Source organism: Lissotriton vulgaris, chromosome 11, assembly GCF_964263255.1.
Source record: "Lissotriton vulgaris chromosome 11, aLisVul1.2, whole genome shotgun sequence".
In the NCBI taxonomy this organism is placed as follows: Eukaryota; Metazoa; Chordata; class Amphibia; order Caudata; family Salamandridae; genus Lissotriton; species Lissotriton vulgaris.
Genome location: NC_141699.1, coordinates 328,451,897 through 328,478,072, shown reverse-complemented (window position 1 = coordinate 328,478,072; position 26,176 = coordinate 328,451,897). Strand labels below are relative to the sequence as shown.

At 44.0% G+C, this 26,176-nt stretch overlaps 1 protein-coding gene across 1 annotated transcript in view; it reads left to right on the top strand.

Annotated features, from left to right (window-relative positions):
- The first annotated feature begins 7,283 nt into the window (after window positions 1–7,283).
- Window positions 7,284–26,176, top strand: part of LOC147679713 (uncharacterized) — a 36,748-nt gene continuing 17,855 nt past the window's right edge. The window contains exon 1 of the mRNA XM_086942465.1: window positions 7,284–7,654. Coding sequence (XP_086798591.1) covers window positions 7,284–7,654 — 371 coding nt within the window. The remainder of the gene's footprint in view (window positions 7,655–26,176) is intronic.

Sequence of the window (26,176 nt, the reverse complement as noted above, 5' to 3'; positions counted from 1 at the left end):
ATTAGTGCAGCCAATTCAAAATTCTCATGCACACATACAAATTCCTAAAAAAAATAGAACCAGGTTGGTAGGGGGTGAGCTGGGGGGGGCATCATGGTGGGAAACACTGCTGCTGCTTTTAGGACAGTGGGCTGATATTGCAGCACTGCTGCAAAACCGACCCCCTGTACAAAAACCAGCCTCCACCGGTCTAAAACCAGCCCCCACCCTTCGGGCCCACTAGGAAAATTCATGGTGTCCACAACAGCCAGTCAGGCCCTGCTCTCATGGCACGGTACCTGCGTCCAGCTGCGACCATTGACCGACCTTGAAGGAGCCATAGAGGTGGAGCCCAGCCACGATCAAGCAAGCAAGGTCAGTGGGGCCTCTTTGACGGCTTAGCTGTCTTAGGGGCTGCAGGCAGACAGCACCTGGCAGAAGCGTCCAAGGCAGGTCCAGGAGCGGCTTGCAGCTGTTGCCTGTGGGCCTGCTCTTATCGTTCGTTCTGCTTGCGACCTCAGCGTATCCAGTTCGGTGTCAGGCGTGGTGGTCTCAGATTAGCAAGAAGACTAGCAGGGGCAGTGGTCAGTGGGGGAGGAGGGGCTTTTAAAGATTCACAAGGGCATACAGAGGTGGGGGTCACTGAGGAGCCATGGGGACGAGGGTGCAGGAGCATGTGGAAAAAGCTGTAGCACTCCAGGCTACCTGGATTAGAACAAAGAAGGAGGAGCAAAGAGGCAAGCAAGGGGTGAAGTCAGGCCCCAGAAGCATAGATAGAGGTTGTAACCCCAAGTTATTCAATCAGGTCGAGTCCATCCAATTCATGCAGCAGGTACCAAGCGCCGAAATCTGCAGCACTTTCAGGATGACCACTACATTGCCTCATGTGCAGTGTGTCAGGCAACCTGGACACTCTCTTGGAAGTAACAAAAAAAAAGACAGTTTCATGAAGACTGGCTTTGCCATTGCCGGTGCAATTTTAAAAACATTCATCATTGGCAAAGCCAATAGCAACAAGTGCCAGAAGGTGGCATATTGGAAGGAGGAAGTGAGAGAATGGGCCCAGAAGGAAGAAATGGGTTTGGATAGGAGTGGTGAGCAGGGCCGGACTGGGAACCAAAACCGGCCCTGGTAAAGTGCTCGCCCCCCCCCCCCCCCTCCAAGAAGTTTGGGGGTGCAGCCGAGCTGTTTGCCAGGGCGGGTTTTCGGACGATTTGTTACAGGGCCGATGTTTCAAAAACGGCCCTGGAACAAAATCGGCCCCAGGAGCCCAAAACCGGCCCCCACCCGTGTGGCGCACCGGGGAATTGCCCGGTGCCCGCTACGGCCAGTCCGGCCCTGGTGGTGAGGTGGGGGGAGAGAGAACGCTACCTGATCAGGGTTGGAATGGACAGGGTAAATCATGACTGGGGGGGTTAGGAGTGAACGAAAGGTTGTGGGGACACAAGGAAAAGGTCATACGCAAGTGTTTGATTACGGATTAATAGGGAGAGAGAGCGAGAGAGATGGATAGAAAGGAACATCACATACACTACCGTGGATAGCTAAATAACACATGATGACAAAAATTCTTTTCTGATGCTGGGAGTCAGGACCGGACTGGGAACCAAAATCGGCCCTGGCAAACTGCTCAGTCGGCCCCCCTAGTGGAAAGGGACAGTTTGGGACGCATTTGTTACAGGGGTCCGATATTGCTGGCCCCCAGTAACAAAAACGACCCCCCAGCGGCCCAAAAGAGGCCCCCACCCTGGCAGCCCACCGGGGAATTGCCCAGTGCCGGCTTTAGCCAGTCCGGCCCTGCTGGTAGTGGAAGGATACCTATAACCAATCAACCAATGGAAAACAAGGATGAAACCTAATTGCTCCATTGGAGAGACAAACACAAGAATGGGGAATGTAATAATTGACTATATCGCAGGAAAGGGAAAAATAGAGAAAAAAACCTCCAACGAAGAGCAAACATGAAGCCCATTCTAAGTATAAAGCAATAATTACCGTGCTGTTTGTTATTTTGGCAACTATACTGTCTGCAGCAAGGTTGCAATAATTATACTGCTAATTAGATCAGCTAGTTTTACTTTTCTTTATAACAATGTTTGCTCAATACTTTACTTACGTAATTGGGATCTCAAAGTATATTTTTTCAACTCGAAGATTTTGCTGTGTTTTTGTTTTCTAGCTGGAAGCTGTCTAAGCTTAGAAACGTGTAAAACATGTAGAATGAAATTAGGATGATACAATTTTACCGGGCCAGTATTAGAATTTTCTATTTTTAAGGGAAAAATCACATTCTGGTAGCTTTTAGCACTATCTCGCTCTGTGGTTGTTTCAAATGATTTAAGGCCGTTTCACTTATGTTGGATGGGTAATTTTACTGAAATTACAAAACTGGAGGAAAAAAAGAGTTTTGCACCTGTCATTGTTCCCCTAGCGATATTTGAGGAGCGGTCCCCAGGCCCCATCCTCCGTGCACTCACTGACCTGATTTATTTCAAGGAAAATAATTGGCAGAGCAGCTCAGTACAATATCCTCAGGGGACAGGAACCTGAAGTTTGGGTCCTTCTCTTTTCATAGGCGTGGCAGTGCGGACAGGCAGGCTAGGCTGCAGGAGGGAAATACTTGGATTGGGGAGAATGTTCAGCTGGCCTGCTCTGGTTCAACTCAACCAAAGGTGGGCTGGGCAAGCCAATGGCTTTCTTTTGCATTGTCCTCTGACAGGCCATGGGGAGTAAGAGGATTGCCTCTGGCATGGTCATCAAAGTGCTACATTGCTACACATGTTTGCCAACAAAAGTTAACTGAGGTGCTGGTGGTGGTGGCAAGCTGGATACTGGCTGCTCACTTTTCAGGAGGAGCTAAATTATGATCTTGAAAGTTTAAGTATTTGAGCTAATGCTCCAAAAAGCATAAAGTGCTGACTGTCATTATCTGATCGCACCGGACAAGGGCAAAGTCACAAGGTCAGGTCGACCTCAATGGAGTGCTGGCCGGCTACAAGGTCCCAGTAAAGCCCACTCAACGAGAGTATCTTAAATCTTAATGGTGGATCGTGGTGAGATCTCATTTCGAGGAGGCGTTGCACAGCCAAGGCGATCCAAAGTCATGGTCGGAGATGAACCGCGTCAGCTCCAAAGAAGCTGCAGGGCTTATGATGCGGAATCCTGTGTCATCGCAGAGGATGCCATCAACAAGAGGCTTGCAATGCGAGGGCTTGCATCGGGATGCATCGCACAGCAGTAGTTCTGATGAGGCTGCGGGTTGCGAAGTTTATGCAAAGTCCTTGATTTGGGGACATTCATGCAGCAGGGGTGATATCTCAATTCTGCTGGGGGTTGCGGCACGCAGCAGAGGAGATACATCAGTTCTGCTGGGTCTACATAGGGGATGGAAGAGGACCTTCAGGCCCACTTCCAAGAGTACAAGTCTGGGTTGGCGCCACTTGGAAAGGAAGGACTCGAAGTTGACAGAGTCCAGATGCAGGTTACAAGAGATTAGTCCTTGGAGTCACTCGAGTGTTCCTAGGTACAAATTTAGGTCCAGTTTTTCTCAGCCAGGTAGTAGGGCAGCAATACAGCAGGGCAGCAGTTCAGCAGAGTGGCAGTCCTTCCAGCAGGCCCTTTTCCTGGCAGTCTTTCACAGGTCCAGAAGTGTACTGAATAGTTTGTGTCAATATTTATACCAAGTACATTCTCTGAATTGGGAGAAGCTTCTACAGAATTTCCTTTGAAGTGCTCAGTTTTCCTGTCTGCCCTGGTTCGAGACTATCTATAGGTGGTATACAATCCTTTGCGTGAAGGCAGGACATAGCCTAGTAGTATTTAAAGTACAGGTCCCGGGTACATGCACTATCAGTTTAGCACTGGTTAGCAGTGGTAAACTTCAGAGTCCTAAGGCCAACAAAACAAGATCAAAAAAATAAGGAAGCAGTAAGGCAAAATGTTTGTGGGAAGACCACCCTAAGGCTGACAGCGCTAACATGTCTCCCCCCCAGCTGAAAGTGTGGAGAACCAACCAACCCACTAGAGTTCTAATCACTAAGGTGTAAGAACCTTTCTTGGCTTAAGTCAGCTCAGTTAAGGAGCAACAATGGTGCCATGAACCGCCTATATTATCCTGTGAATCAAACAAATGCCTTCACCTTTTAGGGGATTGCCAGGCCAGGATAGTGTCATTCTTGGCTTGGGGTGGCTGCACCTTGCCGCCACCCAACAGGTTGTCTGGATACCACATGGAACCCTGCTCTATCTGGCACTTACTGGCCTTGATAGTCATACCCACCTGCTGCAGGACGTGAAGCACCTCCTGAAGTTGGTACAGGTGTTCCTGCCAGCTGGATCTAAAGACAGCTGTGATCTATAAGTATGAGGCACAGAATGCCTCCTTCCCAGCTAGGACTCTGTTCACTAACCTCTGAAAGTTGGCAGGGGCCTTCTTTAAGCAAAAGGGCATTACCCTGAGCTGGAAGTGGCCCTCTGGGGTCAAGAATATAGACCTCTTTTTTTCCCCCTCAGTCTGAGCAATCTCCAGTACATGGAGATCAAAAGTCCTGGGAAACTTGGCAGTGCCCAGTCTGTCTGTGAGCTCATCATCTTGTGGGATGGGGTGTGCATCAGTCTTGGTTATGGAACTGAGTTCTTGGTAGTCCCCACAGAACCTGGGTTCTAGGGTGGTGCCCGGTGGGGCAACCTTTTCTACCAGCACAACATGGCTGGACCAGGGAGTATTCAAGGGCTCAGTCACTCCTAACACCAGCACCTTGGAGATCTCCTCCTTGATACTGGCCCTCACCTTGTCTCACAGTCAGTACATTTAGTTTTTGACAGGCATACTGTTCCCAGTATCTATTTCATGTGTTCACAAAAGTTTAATCCCCGGGGTGATGGAGAATAGTGAGGTGAACTCTCCCAGTTACTGGCAACAGTTGCTTTGCTGCTCTGGGGTCAGAGTAGAGGAGAGGAGGACAACCTCTACTGCCCCTTCATGCTCCTGGGTAGATAGGGGGGCAGGGAGTGACTCACTTTCCACTTTCACCCTGTCTGTCACCAGGAGTAGAGTGACTAGGGGTGAGCGCAAAATCTGTCCGCTCGCGGATTTTGCGAATTTTCGGTAAATTCGCGATCCGCGAACTCCCGCGAATTTACCGCGAATTCGCAAATCCACGAGCGGCGGATTCTGGGGGCAAAAGTTGAAGCCTGGCTGGCCTGTTGTAACTATTTTATGATGGCGCCGGCAAGCTGCCAGCGCCATCCTAAAATAGTTACTAAGTTAGCTTCAACAGGAAGCTCTAATAGATAAAATAAAGCAGGTGCTCGCACCTGCTTTATTTTATCTATTAGAGCTTCCTGTTGAAGCTAATTTAGTAAGTATTTTAGGATGGCGCTGGCAGCTTGCCGGCGCCATCGTAAAATATTTACAACATGCCCTTCCTGTGAGTGACTCATTCATCAGCCCAAAAACAATCGTGAGCGTCGTCGAGGCAGGTGTGCCTTCTTCCCAAATCTACCGTGGAAAATCAGCTGTGATGCTGGATAGAGGCCTTTGCATCCTTGACTTTCACGAGCGCAATACCCGTGCTGTTCCTGTGACCAGGAGCTTATTTCTCTTCATCTGCTGAACTGATCTTTCTCTGACCTTTTGTACACACAAGAAGCATGTGAACTCGCATGGAAGCCCTGCCCGTTTGGCCCCGCCCACACACTCGCGGTTTGCACCGTCTTCCCGCCATTCACCCACTATGATGGACAGCTCACTCAAGGGACCCCTGCGCCCTTCGGGGCGCCTGACTTTGGGCTTGGAACCCCCCCCCCCACCCCCACCCCCCACACTCGCAGTGTGCACCGTCTTCCCACCATTGACCCACTATGATGGACAGCTCACCCAAGGGAACCCTGCGCCCCTCGGGAAGATTGCATAGTAACACACACATGGCCGCTGAAACTAGTTGAAGCTGAAATGAAGTGACTCATTCAGCAGGGCAAATCCGCGGATCCGCAAATCCGCCGATTTTGCGGATCTACGATCCCCAAATCCGCGGATCGTGGATCCGCAAAATCCGCCCATACCTAATAGTGACTTCAGACCTCTCAAAGTGGAGTTTGAGACAGGTGATATGGAGCTACCTAAGGAGTTTCTAGGGGTCTGAAGATCCACAGGTAGGTGGACTTCCCTTTCAGCTCCTTAACCTCATAGGGGCCTATCCAGTGATCCTGTCCAGGAGAGCTCTTTACTCCATAGGCTCCATAACTCACATTTTCTGGCTAGGCTGAAACTCAACCAAAGTGCCCTTATTATCATACCACAGCTCCATCACTTCTTGACTGGCCTCAAGATTGTCCATTTTAGGTCTCGCGTGGCAGCGAAGCTGCCCTGCCTCTGCGCGAGATATTGTTAGAAAGAGGGTACTGTAAGCCCCGCCCCTCCTTTTCATTGGGTAACTTCAGCGTTTATGGTAAACGCTGGCTTCCCATTGAAAAGGAGGGTTTTGGTTGCCGCCCTGTCCGCTTTTTGTACGGCCACTCCGGACACAATCGCCTGCTTTACGGCTGTCGTGACCATCTTTCTTATCTAAGGGAGATGTGACAGAAAGGTTCAGGCAGAGTTCATCAATCTTTTCACCAATCAGCTTAGACCGCGCGCATGCTGTGCACACGCATTCCGCGTGCCCTCTGTTTATAAGTGAGCCGGGGAGCTCACTTATAAACTGCCGCGCTAGCTGCCGCGCGCGCCATCCCCATGCCCGTCCCAAGGGTGTGTCGAAATAATAACAGCATTTCTTCTGCTCCCGCTGGTCTGTCTCTACGTGAGTGCAGCGCTCCCTACCAGCGTCTGCCGGGATGAGGGGGCGAGGAGAAGGAGGATAAGTCTGCCACCAGCTTGGTTCTTCCTGCTATGCATGTGTAGTTGATGGAAAAATAAACAACCCCTCCCCTGTGATTACAATCTGAACTTTCACCGGTGCACCGAACATGGTGTCCTCTGGAGTCATCCCATTTTGGAGGACTGCCTCAAAGGCGTGTAGGCCTGCCACCCTGCCCAGAGGATAGCAGGTGACCAACCATGGGAACAGACAGGAGGACAGCACACCTTTAGGAAGGCGGGGGGCTGCTGCCTAATGGCCTGGCCTGTAGGCGATCACCGGGAAGCGCCGCTGCTCTGTAAGAATGTGGAATATGCTAATGTTTCCTCAAACAAAGCGGCGCTTGATCCAACAGGAGCCTTGACTCGGAGGAGGGCGAGAGCATGGACTGTGCACACAGGGCCCTGCAGGCTCGCGGCGTGAAAGCAGGAAGCGAGTCGTAGGGACATGGGTGGTAAACAGAGCAGTGCTCCCGCCTCAGATGGGCACACCAGCGCGTACTCGGACATCCCCTCCAGCAGCAACAGGACCCACCGGCCCACCAGCAGCTCACGAGCCCCGTGGGGTACAGGGCCCTACATGGCGGTGGTCCGGCCAGTGTATGCAACAGGTGTGCCCCTGCAGCAGGGCCCCTCCGGGTCCTCTTCCGCCCAGGCCTTCGCCACCTCCCAGCATGCCCTCCAGGGACCCAGGAATAGGAGCACGGCGGTGGGCAGCGCGGGCGGGACCTCTGTGGGCTCCTGGGCCCAGTCTTCCTTTCACATCCCCAACAGCAGCAGCAGGGACGCCGGCAGCGGCTCTCAGGACTCAGGCAACAGAGGGGGGCAGGGACTGTCATGTCGTCGCTTCAATAATGACAGACAAATATCTATTATTTACAGGAGCTTTATTCTCTGCTTCCTATCGCATCCCTGTCCCTACTCTAACTGCCCCTTTCCTGTCACTGCTCCTCCTCTTCCTCCAACCCCTGGACTCCTCCCAACCCAACTACTAGAATGTGTACATCATCACATCTCCCCCTTTGTTAACAAAAGAAATTTAACCATTCCTAATCCATCTCTTCAATCAGTCTCTTTGGCTTGAGTATGTCTCTTCGTGGTCGGAGACGCGTTCCAGCATCTGCAGGCGCATCTTCCTTTGGCCTGTCAAGTCTCAGGGTTGGACTCGGTTGACTCAATCCGTCAACATCTCGTTGTGCTGTATCCCTATCAAGTGTCTCTTTCATGCCTGGGGTACATCTCTGAAAATGAGACACATTTCGGGTGATCCTTCTTTGCTCAGACTCGGCGGTGATCATAGTGCCTTTTTGCTGAGTGACGATCAATGGTTCTTCCTTGAACCGACAATCCGTTTTCTTGGTCTGCTCTTGTTTTACCACTACACAATCTCCTGTCCGAGGAGATGGAGACTTGGCGCGCCGTCTAGTGTCCGCATGTGTTTTCATCCTGCTCTTTCCCGCTTGGTCAGCCCTTGCCGTTTCTCGATGGATGCGTGCTGCGGACACCGGTGTCAGAGCCCCTTCCCACGTTGGGATCCTTGTCCTGATGGGTCGCCCCAGCATGAGTGTGGCAGGACATTTTCCGGTGGTGGCGTGAGGGGTAGTCCGATACTCTCCTAGCACTTCGTTCAGAGCTATTTGTAAGTCTTTCTTTTCCAAAGTGGCCTGTTGAAAAGACTTTTTCAGGGTGGCCATGAACCTCTCGATGGTGCCATTGGCTTGTGGTGTGGAGTGGTGTGGCTCACTGGTTAGAGGCGGCAGACCCGGAAGCTGAGAACGGCCCGGGACCAGGGTTCAATTCCCGACGCGGCATTACATTACATTACATTGTGGCCGCAACGGTGTAATCTTCCTATGTCGAAAGTTTAGATGCTTTGCAAATTCACTGAACTCATGACCATTGAAAGGAGGACCATTGTCTGTCTTGAGTTCCTTGGGAACACCCCACGCTGCAAATACTTCATCTAGCACAGCAAATGTGCTGGAGGCATTGGTGGAAGACACAAACTGAGCTATCGGGAATCTCGAGTATTCATCCATGATAGCCACCACGTACCTGCCTGACTGGAGGGGTCCGTAGAAGTCCATGGCGAGTTCCTGCCATACCCCTTTGGGCAGTGGAGTCATTTGAAGGGGAGCTGGAGGCTCTCCCGACTTCACCAGTTGACATTGGGGACAGTCCTTCAGAGTGAGCTCAACCATTTGATCGAGTTGCGGGAACCAGACTCTCTCTCTTAAAGCTCTCTTTGTGGCAACAACTCCCCGATGACTTTCATGTGCAAGGTTGACCACTCCTTGACACAGCTGCCTCGGGATGACAATCCGATGGTCCCTCAGCAGGAGCCCCTCTGAGGTAGCTGACAACTCGTCATTGATATGTCGGAAAGCTTGCATTTCCTGACGTATTTGGGGGTCACTCGCTTCGTCCTCACTATCATGTCTCCAGCGATGTGTGTGCAGTCGGCGCACTACCTTCTGAAGGATATTGTCCTGCGCCGTAGCATGCTTGATCGCTTCTAATGGGACTGCCGGTGGTTGGGCTACACCTACCACAAAGTGTATATATTCCTCATCCATTGACGGGTGTGAGTCGTGGGATGCTTGAGGGTGTCTGGACATGTAGTCCGCCGGATTCTCACCTTTCCCGGGTTTATGAATGATGGTGAACGTGTATTCCTGCAGGCGCAGACCCCATCTTTCAATGCGGGCGCCATCTTGGCTTTGGGATTACCGAAAATGGTGACGAGGGCCTGGTGATCCGTGATCATGGTGAAATGTTTGCCGAAAATGAACACATGGAAATGTTCACAAGCCCACACGACCGCTAGGCTCTCTTTCTCTGGCTGAGAATAGGCCTTCTCGGTGTCGGAGAGGCTGCGACTGTCGTATGCCACAATGTGATGCCGCTCAGTGTCACTGTCATATTGAGCCAAGATGGCACCCAAACCCACTGGACTGGCATCCACTGTTATCTCCGTCTTCCTTTTGGTGTTGAAATAGGCCAGATTGTTCGCCGATTCCACCGCTTGCTTGATTTCTTGGAAAGCCCGCTCACACTGAGGGCTCCACACAAACGGTTGTCCTTGCTTAGTGAGGGCACGAAGGGGGTGGCTGATCGTTGCATAGTCCTTGATGTATCTGGAGCCATAGCTTGCCATGCCCAGGAATGATCTGACATCGCTGACATCTTGAGGGCGCTTGGTGGTGTTGAGCGCAGTTACTTTCTCGGGGTCGGGTTTCATTCCAACCCCGGTAAACACGTGACCGAAAAACTTAAGAATGGGCTGATGGAATTCACACTTATCCTTCTTCAAAGTTAAATTCGCTTCCAGGAGAGCATGGCATACTCGATCCAGGGCTTTGTCATGTTCTTGTGTGTTTGATCCATATACCAAAATGTCATCACTGTAGTTTAGGGAATTCGGGATATGCCTGATGGTCTGGCGTATCACCTCTTGGAATATATCCGCTGCGGAGGAGATGCCGAAACTCAGCTTTTGTAACGAAACAGACCCAGATGAGTGGCAAATGTTGTAATGTATCTTGACTTTTCGTGCAACTCCAACTGATGGTATCCCTTGTTGAGATCCAGCTTCGAAAATACCCTGGATCCATTCAGTGCCGATATCATGTCACTCAGGTGAGGCCCTGGATGCCGCTCCCGTTCTATGGCTGTGTTGGGAAGCCTCATGTCCACACATAGCCGTACTTTCTCCGGGGTACTCAAATCAAATCATAGTTTATTTATTTATGATTTGGAATTCCAAGGAATTCCACATAAAATACAAAATAAAAAACAGCTTATACACATCATGTTAGTTAAAAATCATTCTCAGAGTTACACTTATTAATACAAAGAAGTTCATATCAAAAACGCAATTACAAAAGAACGAAGAATTTTTTACCCACAATTTTCCTTACTTATATAGCAATTATTACTAATCTATAGTGTCACGATAAGGGGCATGATATAGCATTAACCTTGATTTTAACAGAACAAGTACACTTATCACCAGAAAAAACGATTTCAAGAGTCCCAGAATGTCAATATTTGATTTGCTTTGGAGGAGACCATTAAAAAGAGAGAACCATGAATAATTTCCAACAGTACTTACTAAAGTGCCAGCGCATCAAAAGAAAAGTAAGAGTGTTTAAAATACATCATAAAAAACATCAAACAGAATCAAACATCATTATTACAGGTACAGTTGAAGTAGTGTGGGCAAGATTAGGATATTACTCTTACGGGTCTTTTAAAGTGTCTATAGTGCTTCGAAATAAGTCACCTTAAAAATTAATTAGATAAACACAAACATTCCTTAAAGATCCTGAACTTCTCACAACCCATACCATTTTCAATAGACATTTAAAAATTCTTTAAAAAAACAAAATATTTTATAACACATTAATTCAGATGGAGGAAACATGAGGAAATTGCGAGCCTGTACTGCCGTAGAGATATTATACTGAAGAAAACCAAGCTTTAAGTATTACGATGGACAAAATTATATATTATAATTAAAACATGATTAAGATCTTGTACACCACCATTACATAGATTGCAAAATCTTTCAGTTTTGGGGATACCTTCCCAGGCACCTGTCACAATCCTTAGAGGAAGAATGTTCAGTCTCAATAAAAGGAGCACTCGACGTGCTCCATGATACACATTCCAAAGAACGTATGACTGAGGTTTTTTACCAATGGAGCTCCCTGAGATGCAATCAAGTCTTCCATTCATATTACATGATTGCTGATCTCTTTTACATGAGATCATGTATATAGATTTTTTAATAACAATCTTTAAAGATAATTTATCTAAACGGAGTACGTTTTCCATGTCAAGTTCAAAAATATTTAACGATTTTAAAAAGTTCCTAAAAATTACACTTTTCTTTAGCAGATTTTCAAAAATTTCCTTGTGCAATGCAGCCCTTAGTAAATTCTCCTGGCCATTCACCAAAGCATTACACCACCGCAAGCAAGCTGCCAACGAGAGCACATATGTTGAAAGAAGACCGAATTCAAGTCTAAGTGTTGCAATGGGCGAAGAAGAATTTAAGTTACATATTTGGCGCCAAATTTTACCTTCGACCTTCTCAAATAAACCCCACTCCCTTTCCTCAATAGTTTCTATCGCATAATTTAATGTGGGCGGAATCTTTATTTTATATACCGCAATGGTATGAGAGAAATGTCTTTTTCCACATTGCAGATAAAGTCGATTAATACCAGCTGCTTGCGAAATGGCTTTACTTTTACAGTGGCCCAAATGTCTTTTAGCAGAGCACCTATTTGTAAAGATTTTTCCTAAGTACTGATAAAATTTTACAATTTCCATTCTCTCGTCTCCTATAAACCATTTTAAATTTGGTCTCACCTTACATCCACTATAACTAAAAATCATCACTTTGCTCTTTGAAATGTTTATTTTTAAAAAGTTTTCTTTAGTGTACCTAATCAGTTCCGTCAATCGCCTCTGAAGTCCAATTGGAGTTAGATCCATTATTAAAGCATCGTCGGCATATAGCAGACTGATTAACTTTAGATCACCCAGTTGGGGAGAGTCCCCCTTACATTCCCCTAACCGGCTCGGTAAATCATTTATATAAAGTGAAAGAAGCAACGGGGCTAATAGGCACCCTTGCTTTAAGCCATTATTAGTAAGAATTTTCTTTGATAGTCCCTGAGACCCTCCTAACAAGACTTGAGTCCAAGTGGCTGAGTGCAATGCTATTATTACACGCAATAGGTTCCCCGGTATACCCAGAGCGAGCAGTTTCCTCCACAGCGTCCCACGGTCCACCCTATCGAACGCTGTGGAGAAATCGATGAAAGCAGTATACAAAGGGGACCTACGACTCATCGGATATTTATCAATGAGAGTTTGTAAAACAGATATATTATCCAGCGTTCCACTATCTTTCTAAACCCCGATTGCTCAAGAGGGATTAAATTATTTTCAGAGGCCCACTCTTGCAGATGGATTAGAATACTTTTTGCAAATATTTTTCCTGTTGCGTCTAGCAAAGAGATTTGCCTGAAGCTAGATGGAGAATTTTTTGGGCCCTTTTTGTAGAGTGGGACTATTACAATTCCCTTCCATGAGTAGGGGATGGTCCCGAGGCTATAACAATGAGCGAACAATGAATACAGTAATTTTGCCCAATCGGCACTATCATTCTTTATGATGGCCACGGGAACATCATCTGGACTAAGCATGGGCGGAAAATCCGTTACGCTCGCGGATTTTGCGGATTTTCGGTAAATTCGCAATCCACGAGATTCGCGAATTTCCCGCAAAATCCGCAAATCCGCGAGCAGCGGATTTTATGGCTTGCTCGCACTGTTCGCGTGAGTTCGTGGCTTCCCAGTTCAACTTCGCGCTCCGCGAATAAGCGCTAAATTGCAGAAATACGATCTTAGCAAAACTGAAACTACTTACCAGGTTCAAAAGTTCAAGCTCATCATTAGTAGCCATTTCCTGTAGTGCTTCCTGAGGGGCCCCTCCAGAGTTCAGTTGCCTACTTGCAACTATTATGTGACCGTGCTCTGACCCTCAGAATAGTTACACAAAGGTCCTGAATTACAACTAAGGCAGACAAGCAGGAGCCAGGCTGGAAGTTCAAATCCAGTGACACATTAATCAGCCCCTAATTCATTATTGTCAGTTGGGGCAGGGCAGGTGTTGTAACTAATTTTGCAACAATGAAAGCACTTAGCAAGTGCAAAAGATCACTAATCAGGAAGCACTAAGGAAGCAGGTGCCAGCTAAAAAAATATTCTGTGACACATTAATCAGCCCCAAATTAATTCAGGTCACTTGAGGCAGGGAAGGTGTGCTTTGCTTTGCCACAATAATGTACACCAGAGGGTGATGTGATGAAACAGAGGGTGGCATGGGTGGGCCAGAGGGTGGCATGAGTAGTCAGAGAGTGGCAGTGGTGACAGAGAGTGGCAGTGATGAAGAAGAGTGTCCCAAACAGGCTGGACACGTAGAAACAACAAGATCGCAAAACTTGCGACCCGACAGGTAAGTTCGCGTTTGCGAAATTGTACAAAACCCTCGCGAACTGGCAGAAACCCGCGCGAACACAAAAAAAAATCTGCAAATTCGCGAGAATTCGCGGATTTTGCGGATTGCGAGTTCGCAAATCCACGAACGCGAGATTCGCAAAATTCGCCCATGCTTAATCTGGACCCATTGCCCCTGAATACCTTGCCCCCTTAATAAATCCCTCAATTTCCTTTATTGATGGAGCTACAACATCAGCTACCGTTTGTGGGATATTACATGGTCCAACATCTTCTTCAGACCCTATATTTGCAGCATGCAATAAGGAGATGTAGGTAGACCATTCTTCCCCCGGAATTAACATGGGTTGAGATTTTTCTATACTGTCACAATATTTGGCAATTAACGCCCAATATTTCCTAGTATCCCCTGAGAGCGCCACTTCCCGGAGTTTTACCCATTTTTCATCTTCTGCCGCCCTTCGGACTGCTATTAATTTCCTTTTCCGTACCTGTTTTAACCTGTATATCTCCCGCTGTCTCAATGCCGCTGGAGTTTTAAATTGAGCTCTTATTAACTCATTTATTTTCTTATTTAATTTTTTACTATCACTTGACAGGATTTTTGGGGGGCCACCTCCATCACTATGCTGCTTTTTACCCAATGCTTTTATGGCACTCATAAATTTCTCATATCCCACGATCAAGTTCTCCTCAACAAGGCCAGGTAAAATATGTTCAAAGACCCATTGAAAATTCGGGAGATTCTTAAATGACCAAAAAGTGCGACCATTCTTTCGAGAGTAAGATATATTATCCTTCCTCTGATTCCAGAGTTCTGGTTTCCCTAACCTTATTGCTAGGTTTACCATCAAAATGTCATGATCACTCAGCTTTGTTGGCATCACGTTAAATTGTGAACATGCCCCAAACATTTGGAGAGACACCGCCATATAATCAATTAAAGAGTGGCCAAATGCCCCATGAAAAGTTAATGCTGCTGGTTGATCTTCTGCAAATCTACCATTTAACAAAACAAGATCTAACTCCCTAAGACTTTGTAGCAATAATAACCCTCTTTTATCCTCTTTTAAATTTGGCGGGAGAACGAGATCTGGAATGCACCAGACCTCCTCCAGATCTTCATTGGAGAACGTCTTGATAGAACTACCACTTATTTTAGCGTTGAAATCACCAACCATTAATATCCGCACTCTGTCTTCGCTCCTACATAAATCATATACATAAGCGCCAATGGAATCAATCAAAGGGGTAGAGGCCTTTCCCGGAGGAATATACACGTTTACCAAAAACAGGGACCCACCATGATCCTTAGAATTACTATCCAACCTCAACTTAGCACACATACAACATTTTGAAGGGTGTATATCTATCACTGCATCCCATACAAAATAACAACTCAACATAATTGCTAGTCCACCACTTGCGCGACCTCTATGTGATTTTTTTGCAGCAACACAATGCACATAATAGTTCTCCAGCTGGAATTCTTCCCTTGCCCATGTTTCCTGGAGGCAGATTATCTTTGGGTCCTGGGGGATCAATGATTTAAGCTTCAGATTATCTTTACCTAGCCCAGCAATGTTCCAAGAGGCAATGGTACACGGCAGGCTACCCCTGCGTCTTTAATTTTATTGAAGCTGGATTTGCCCCATTAAGGGCGCTTGCAATCCAACTCCATTTGGACACATCATCTGCTCTGTCTGCACCAATGACCTCTTGGACCACCAAGTCCGGGAGCTTAATTGATCTTACTCCTACTGCCCTACCCACTGTTATTTTAATATCATCGTATTGAAAGCACGGGCTTTCTCCCTTATTTTCCCGGTTTTCAATCCCTAGCCGACTGCTAAAAACCATGTTATTTTTAATTGAATCATCAGATGAAAGTGAACTAGTAAGGACGTCAATTCCTCTCTTCCTAAATCCATCCGCATTCGCTAGGATGAATGAGGACACTACCATTGATGAAAAAGTAACTTTTGTTACATATGACTGATACCTCCGGTCTGTGTGGACTAATTCAATATCTTTACTAGAGATTAACTTTAGATCTTCTATTTCGGAGATGATTTTTAAGAGGACACTTCTGTTTAGAATTAATGATTCGGCATCGAAAAGAGGAGTGAAGATAATAACCCTATTCGCTTGCCCAGCACAAGTCACTAAAGACTTTGCCTGATTAGCATCATACTCACTTCTATGTGCATCATCATCTAAATTACCCCCTTTATCCTTATTGCTAATTAGGCACATTCTCCGATAACCACCCCCATCTTTACTTATGTTCAGAGTCATTGTCAATGGAGTTTGAGCAACCGGATCATTTGCGGCACCATGTATTTCTATTCTTGGGCTGTTTTCAGAGATGTTTATTTTAATACTATCGTGCAAATTAGAACCACCTCCGATATTTTCTTTGACTCCCCCAACAATAACCGGAGCTGTAATCAGCCCACTCGATAAGCAATCCAACTGGTGCCCAAGAGGTTGTGCGTTACCAAGGTTCTTATTTAAATTCTGATTATCTACAGTTGTTCTACACCTTTTGTCGTCTAGGCTAGGGATTGATGTTTCATTAATACTTATCGGTTCAAAGCGCAACTTTCTTTGTTTACGCTTTGGAAACCAACGGTATTTCATCGATTTTTTCCTCCTCCTATGACCGTTTCTACTGGATCCTTTCCTTGCTAGAGACTCCCCTGCATCAACAGAGCTCTCTACAATATCAGATACTTCGACAAATTTTTGAGGTGAAGTATCCTTCTGCTTGCTCAAATTGAAAATTGCGTCACCCAGATCTACCTTTTCAACTAGGCTCACTAAGTTAATCTTTGATTTATCCGTTTTTTGTACTATAGGCTTATTTAACTTTTGGCGTTTGGGCTGATTTACAAGCAGTAGAGGTGACACGGTTCTCGTGTACCGGTCTATGGTTTTTAAGATCCAAAATCCCTCCTAGGATTGGCGTAAGGACTTTCAAGATGTGATCTGAATTTAAAGTACTTTTCTCCAAAAGAGACAAAATTGCAAATAATATTTTTTCTAAATTGGAGAATGTACTTAATAACCCATCTACCCCTACATTCTCATTTAATAACGAAGAATGTACGAGAACCTTTACTTCATTAATAGAAGTCATTAAAGGGTCTACACCTGATAGATCCTGTAGGTCCGAAATCATAGACAAATCTGTAGGAGTACTACTATACAGGATGGGCATGTTAGTTTGCGTTCCTATATTGGTGGACAATAGATGTTTATTTGGGAGCACTTCTGAACCCCCACCCTGCGTGCGCAATTTCTCTAAATATCTTACTCGTTCAGCGTTCCTTTCTAATGGGATTGCTAAATCCGGGACGGTGTAGTCCTCGACTTTAGCCTGCCCATTTTGCGAACTATATTCTTTCAAATCTTCTAATTTTTCAGAAACACCATCTAGCCTTAATAGTGAACAATCCCTCGGGCTCCTATGTGTAACATTTACATTATCTTTACTATTATACATGTAAGTAATTAAGTTTGCTAAAGGAGAGTATGATACAACATCCCTGATTTCAATTTCTTTCCCCTTAGCATTTTCTATTACCTCTGATTTTTGATGGTCCATTTCCATTTCCGCAATGTAAGAGTCTAGCCTGCACTCCTTTTGTTTTAACCAAATGTTAATCTTTTTTTGAAAAATTAGCGTTATGTTTTGGGAGCTTCCCAGTGGGTCAGTTGAGCCCACAACTGTAGTTAAACTGCTTTTAGGAGGCCTAGTATAAACTAGGTCTGAACCGGGAGCTCTCGCTTCGTGTCCCTAAGGTTTCGAGTATGTAAATTCTGTTAGTGAAGTTCAAATCAATGGTAATTCAATAACTCATTCAACTTGTTTTTTCAAAGTTTAAAGGCTTATTTAGTAAGCATTGTTTCAATACATTACTTCAGAAATATTCACAAAAAATAATCACAAAAAATGACATAGGTTCAAATGTCCATAAAGTAATCAAATTATTATCCACAAAAAATACGGTAAATCAAATTACACATTTCCCAATGCATTTCGGGTCTACTCGACCCTTCTTCAGGGGAATTTCAAATGTAGCAACAAATTCTGTAAACAGTGTCAAGCACTTCAGTCCGATTTCAGGCACTGCAAAGTTAATGAAAAACAGTTGTATTCCTTTTGCAATGAGAACCATTATGTACAAGATAAAAAATAGAATTAACACTACATCCCTCTTTATATTGTGCAGTCTAACATGCATGTGTTCAATTATGCTTGTAGTGTGTAAAACAGTGAGCCAAGCCGATAAGGGTGATTAGTTTAAACTATGAGTGATGCCCACTAAATTGCCCTCTCAAGTCGTGTGAGTTTAAAAAACACCCTTGTGACCCGAGGGAGTGACATTTTCGAAATAAACAAAGGAAGGCTCTCTAAACTCGCTTTGTGCCAAAAGCTACCTGTTTGGTGCTCCAAACAGTCCTTGAATTAGGTAAACCGGTCCTACAGAATCCAGTTCAAGATCTGCAAATGTAATATACAGATTGTTTAGCGTAAATGTCAGGCTTTCTAGATGATGGTGAGTGTTAGGTAAAGGATCGCTATCTTACCTATGATCTCGCTCGCTGTGTTAAGGATCGGATGGTTACTCGGGCAGTATCCCTCTATTGAATTCAAAGTCTAAGAAAAATGTAATAACGCCCGTTATTTCTACCCCATGTGAGTTATTGATGGCTGAAAAGCCGGTGGTTAACAGTTCTTACCGTTCCTTCATATACGTAGACGTTTCTCAAAATTATCGCCCCCGATGGTGGAACCCTTCTCAATCTTCAACCTAATGTGAAGTGAGTAAAGGAAAAAATGATTCCTCCATTCATTCCTACTCCATTGTTACTCACTAAGCGCGCGCCATGGCGGCGCGATGCACTCACCTTCTCTCCCTAGTGTTCGCTGACCTCTGACTCCTCAATCACTTCCGGCATCAACATCCGGTTAAGTGATGCTGCTTTAAATGCCAATGCCTTGCGTTTGGTAAATGTCATAGAAACTGACCTAGATTCTAATGATCTTACTGGGTTGATAAGCCCTAATCTAAAAACTCCCGCATAAAGAAATAAAAATGAAAGTAAAGGTAATGGAAGACTCGTGCAAAAAGTTGGGTGAATTCTGCTTTAAATCTACAAAGCGCAACTTGTGGGGTTTTCCGCGCCTCTCGTTTTTATGTGAATAAAATGTTACATAAAATGAAAGGAAATGTGTGCGAAGAAATAAAGGCATGCAAGAGATATCTTATGAATACAATGTCCATATATCCACAGTGAAACGTGAAAAGATCATTATAATAGTTAAACGCGGTCGGTTATAGTGTCAATCCTGTACAAAAAGTGAAACATATTTACAAATTGAAATACAATCATATTATTCAATGCATGTCATGATTTCTATTAAGGATGCTTGAGGTTATATGTTACTGTTCATGTAATTTATAGAAAGCAAACCATTTCACACTGATCATTGAGCCCACCTGGTGTGAGTGTACCGAGCATTTTGATCCAAAATGTCTCTCTGCGTGCCAAGGCTACATTGTGGTCTACACCCTTGTGTTTTTCTACCACTTCTAGAATGGTGTATCGAAGTTGAGGTATAGAGTGACTAGATTTCGTCCAGTGTGTTGCAAGGCAGGATGTTGTGGACTTATTCCGTATAGTACTTTTATGCTCGATGATTCGAGTCTTGACTTTTCGGGAAGTTCTTCCCACGTAGGTTAATCCACAAGGACATGTGATAGCATAGATTACCCCCACTGTATTACAGTCTCCACTGTATTTCAGTTGTATGGCTTTACCACTGTGGGGATGCTTGAATTCTTTACCCGTAGATACATTGTTACACTGTCCACAATTGTAACACTTTCTCATGCCTTTGTGATTGTCTATTGGATGATTTAAAGGAGATTTCAGTATTTCTCTGATATTTTTTGCTCTTGTGTGTGCTATTATTGGAAGTGTTTTGAATAAGTTGGCAAAATCGGGTTCATTGGCTATAATTTCCCATCGCTTCCTTAGGATCTGTTTGATTCGTTGTGACTGTGTAGAGTGTTTCATGACAAAGACTATACGATCATTAGCAGATTTCTCTGTCTTTTTTAATAAGTCTTTTCTTTCCATCATGGACACCTTCTGTACTGAAGTCTCTAGTACTTCTGTTGGGTAACCCCTGGCGATGTATCTTTCCACCTGCTCTTCAATCATGTTGTTACTGTTAGTTGAATCTGAGGATATCCTTTTAATCCTTATGAATTGAGAGGTGGGTAGGTGATCTTTTAGGTTTTTAGGATGAGCGCTTGTGTAGTGCAATGCGTTATTTACATCAGTGGGTTTTCGGTAGATGTTGGTTGTAATACCGTCAGGTGATTTGCAAATCTCGATATCCAGAAACTGTATTTTTTGTTCTTGAATGTTGTGAGTAAACTGTATTCTAGGGTTACACTCATTTAATTCTCTGATGAGTTCTTCCAACTCCGTCTTGGTCCCACGCCAAATTATCAAAATGTCGTCAATGAAACGTAGAAACAAAATTAGATTCGCCATCCATCTGGTGTTTGATAAAATGAATTGTTGCTCAAAGTAGGCCATGAAAGTGTTAGCGTATGCAGGCGCCCCCGAAAAACCCATGGATGTGCCTGTCTTTTGCAAAAAGAAATTAGATTCCCAAACAAAATAACTGTGATATAAAGAAAAGTGTAAAAGTTCTAACAAAAAAATTCCCAAAGAGTGATCCACTTCTGATTGTAACAGTCTCCATTCTATGGCCTCCAGGCCCTCTATGTGTGCAATTGAAGTATAGAGTGCCACAACATCTATAGTGCAAAGTAGTGTGGTTTCCCCAATCAGGTTGTTGACTTGTTGGAGTTTCAATAAGCAATCTGTCGTGTCTTTTAGGTATGTTTCCCAAGATTGAACCAAAGGTTGTAAATGAAAATCAATGAAACGGCCAACAGGTTCATGAATAGAACCACATCCTGCCAAGAAATAACGGGCGTTATTACATTTTTCTTAGACTTTGAATTCAATAGAGGGATACTGCCCGAGTAACCATCCGATCCTTAACACAGCGAGCGAGATCATAGGTAAGATAGCGATCCTTTACCTAACACTCACCATCATCTAGAAAGCCTGACATTTACGCTAAACAATCTGTATATTACATTTGCAGATCTTGAACTGGATTCTGTAGGACCGGTTTACCTAATTCAAGGACTGTTTGGAGCACCAAACAGGTAGCTTTTGGCACAAAGCGAGTTTAGAGAGCCTTCCTTTGTTTATTTCGAAAATGTCACTCCCTCGGGTCACAAGGGTATTTTTTAAACTCACACGACTTGAGAGGGCAATTTAGTGGGCATCACTCATAGTTTAAACTAATCACCCTTATCGGCTTGGCTCACTGTTTTACACACTACAAGCATAATTGAACACATGCATGTTAGACTGCACAATATAAAGAGGGATGTAGTGTTAATTCTATTTTTTATCTTGTACATAATGGTTCTCATTGCAAAAGGAATACAACTGTTTTTCATTAACTTTGCAGTGCCTGAAATCGGACTGAAGTGCTTGACACTGTTTACAGCATTTGTTGCTACATTTGAAATCCCCCTGAAGAAGGGTCGAGTAGACCCGAAATGCATTGGGAAACGTGTAATTTCATTTACTGTATTTTTTGTGGATAATAATTTGATTACTTTATGGACATTTGAACCTATGTCATTTTTTGTGATTATTTTTTGTGAATATTTCTGAAGTAATGTATTGAAACAATGCTTACTAAATAAGCCTTTAAACTTTGAAAAAACAAGTTGAATGAGTTATTGAATTACCATTGATTTGAACTTCACTAACAGAATTTACATACTCGAAACCTTAGGGACACGAAGCGAGAGCTCCCGGTTCAGACCTAGTTTATACTAGGCCTCCTAAAAGCAGTTTAACTACAGTTGTGGGCTCAACTGACCCACTGGGAAGCTCCCAAAACATAACGCTAATTTTTCAAAAAAAGATTAACATTTGGTTAAAACAAAAGGAGTGCAGGCTAGACTCTTACATTGCAGTTTAACCAAAGCCCCACACTAGACCAGCACCCACATTACGAACGATAATGGCTTCTTTTCAAGAGATAGCAAACCTAACCTTGAACCAAGCAGAAATTAAGGTATATGGCACAGAGGAAGCAGCTTCCATTTACTCTTTAATTGAACAAGTACGCACATTCAGCACGTCTAAAGGCACAACCACCCAGATGCTAAAACAACTTGAATATATCATGCGTAAGGAAGTTAACCAACGTTTACACGCAACAACTTTGATTGAGTACCACAAGGTGAAGAGAATTCCCAGGGGACTACGCATTGCGCTTAAACCCATGCTTTTCAAATTCAACAAGGCTTTCATCATCAAATGGCAAGCAATATTGAACAAATGTTCACTAGATCTCATATTGCTGATCATCGAGGAACTCCCACAAATACTCCTGGATTTAAAGGAAGATATTTTCAAATTACAACAAGAACTATCAAAAACTATCCCAGATGCAGACTGGACAAAAATTCTTGAAGACATCAACAATAAATTGGATGTCCATGCTAAGGAGGTTCATGACCGGAAGATTCGGAAATTTCGTAGAGATACGATAGATTATAAATTAGACGAGGTATATACATGGGCGGAGGCCTATGCACACAAAAGATTTTCCAGTAAAACACCTAGGAACACCTCATCAGAAGAAAGTGTGGCATTGGATGAGGATCTTTCATTACAAAGACCACAAGCACCCATCTCAATGACGTCAGTAACATGACAAGCCACAACGTCTGGTATCTCTCAGAGTTTACAATCTTCTTTTTTGGTGGAGGGCCAATCAGCAATCCAACCACCGGACCAGTCTTTAGAATCAAGAACAGACGCACCCGCAGGGGCCAAGGCACCAAAAAAAACCACGGAGACAGGACGACCACAGAGACAGGTCACAAAGAAACCAACTTGATAATCAACATCTCAAGTAGACAACTAACAACGGAAGAGGAGAAAGTTCTCAACAAAGGCACATCTTTTGTACCAACGTATGTATCCAATGGTTTAGAAACTGAAATAGCCCTCTTCAAATTTTTACGCAAATTGAGACTAAAATGGTTTTTCTCAACCACAATGATGGATGGAACTACAAGGATTCAAGAAAAATTTAAACCTAAAAGTAAATTCATGTCCCCAATTTCACACAAAATTCTGGACAACTTTGAAACACTAGTCAAAAAGGATCTTGAAACCATCAAATACGTAACACCCAAAAAACAGAACTTATCCATTAAACAAAAGAGAATTTTGAATGACCTCAAACAAGATAAATCGATTACATTCCAACCGGCAGACAAGGGAGGAGCGTTGGTGATGATGGACACCACTTTCTATGAAAGAAAAGTTGACATCCATGTTTTGGATTCCGAGACATACATACAATTGGAACAAGATCCCACTGATGAATTCAGTAAGATATTGGACACCATTATCGTACAAGCAGAAGATTCGGGTGTCATCAATAACAACACTGGCAGATACCTAAGGACCAGTACACCACAAGTACCACATATCTACATGATACCTAAGGTTCATAAGAGTATCACCGATCCACCATTTAGACCCATCGTGGCAGGATGTGGTTCTATTCATGAACCTGTTGGCCGTTTCATTGATTTTCATTTACAACCTTTGGTTCAATCTTGGGAAACATACCTAAAAGACACGACAGATTGCTTATTGAAACTCCAACAAGTCAACAACCTGATTGGGGAAACCACACTACTTTGCACTATAGATGTCGTGGCACTCTATACTTCAATTGCACACACAGAGGGCCTGGAGGCCATAGAATGGAGACTGTTACAATCAGAAGTGGATCACTCTTTGGGAATTTTTTTGTTAGAACTTTTACACTTTTCTTTATATCACAGTTATTTTGCTTGGAAATCTAATTTCTTTTTGCAAAAGACAGGCACATCCATGGGTTTTTCGGGGGCGCCTGCATACGCTAACACTTTCATGGCCTACTTTGAGCAACGATTCATTTTATCAAACACCAGATGGACGGCGAATCTAATTTTGTTTCTACGTTTCATTGACGACATTTTGATAATTTGGCGTGGGACCAAGACGGAGTTGGAAGAACTCATCAGAGAATTAAATGAGTGTAACCCTAGAATACAGTTTACTTACAACATTCAAGAACAAAAAATACAGTTTCTGGATATCGAGATTTGCAAATCACCTGACGGTATTACAACCAACATCTACCGAAAACCCACTGATGTAAATAACGCATTGCACTACACAAGCGCTCATCCTAAAAACCTAAAAGATCACCTACCCACCTCTCAATTCATAAGGATTAAAAGGATATCCTCAGATTCAACTAACAGTAACAACATGATTGAAGAGCAGGTGGAAAGATACATCGCCAGGGGTTACCCAACAGAAGTACTAGAGACTTCAGTACAGAAGGTGTCCATGATGGAAAGAAAAGACTTTTTAAAAAAGACAGAGAAATCTGCTAATGATCGTATAGTCTTTGTCATGAAACACTCTACACAGTCACAACGAATCAAACAGATCCTAAGGAAGCGATGGGAAATTATAGCCAATGAACCCGATTTTGCCAACTTATTCAAAACACTTCCAATAATAGCACACACAAGAGCAAAAAATATCAGAGAAATACTGAAATCTCCTTCAAATCATCCAATAGACAATCACAAAGGCATGAGAAAGTGTTACAATTGTGGACAGTGTAACAATGTATCTACGGGTAAAGAATTCAAGCATCCCCACAGTGGTAAAGCCATACAACTGAAATACAGTGGAGACTGTAATACAGTGGGGGTAATCTATGCTATCACATGTCCTTGTGGATTAACCTACGTGGGAAGAACTTCCCGAAAAGTCAAGACTCGAATCATCGAGCATAAAAGTACTATACGGAATAAGTCCACAACATCCTGCCTTGCAACACACTGGACGAAATCTAGTCACTCTATACCTCAACTTCGATACACCATTCTAGAAGTGGTAGAAAAACACAAGGGTGTAGACCACAATGTAGCCTTGGCACGCAGAGAGACATTTTGGATCAAAATGCTCGGTACACTCACACCAGGTGGGCTCAATGATCAGTGTGAAATGGTTTGCTTTCTATAAATTACATGAACAGTAACATATAACCTCAAGCATCATTAATAGAAATCATGACATGCATTGAATAATATGATTGTATTTCAATTTGTAAATATGTTTCACTTTTTGTACAGGATTGACACTATAACCGACCGCGTTTAACTATTATAATGATCTTTTCACGTTTCACTGTGGATATATGGACATTGTATTCATAAGATATCTCTTGCATGCCTTTATTTCTTCGCACACATTTCCTTTCATTTTATGTAACATTTTATTCACATAAAAACGAGAGGCGCGGAAAACCCCACAAGTTGCGCTTTGTAGATTTAAAGCAGAATTCACCCAACTTTTTGCACGAGTCTTCCATTATCTTTACTTTCATTTTTATTTCTTTATGCGGGAGTTTTTAGATTAGGGCTTATCAACCCAGTAAGATCATTAGAATCTAGGTCAGTTTCTATGACATTTACCAAACGCAAGGCATTGGCATTTAAAGCAGCATCACTTAACCGGATGTTGATGCCGGAAGTGATTGAGGAGTCAGAGGTCAGCGAACGCTAGGGAGAGAAGGTGAGTGCATCGCGCCGCCATGGCGCGCGCTTAGTGAGTAACAATGGAGTAGGAATGAATGGAGGAATCATTTTTTCCTTTACTCACTTCACATTAGGTTGAAGATTGAGAAGGGTTCCACCATCGGGGGCGATAATTTTGAGAAACGTCTACGTATATGAAGGAACGGTAAGAACTGTTAACCACCGGCTTTTCAGCCATCAATAACTCACATGGGGTAGAAATAACGGGCGTTATTACATTTTTCTTAGACTTTGAATTCGATAGAGGGATACTGCCCGAGTAACCATCCGATCCTTAACACAGCGAGCGAGATCATAGGTAAGATAGCGATCCTTTACCTAACACTCACCATCATCTTGAAAGCCTGACATTTACGCTAAACAATCTGTATATTACATTTGCAGATCTTGAACTGGATTCTGTAGGACCGGTTTACCTAATTCAAGGACTGTTTGGAGCACCAAACAGGTAGCTTTTGGCACAAAGCGAGTTTAGAGAGCCTTCCTTTGTTTATTTCGAAAATGTC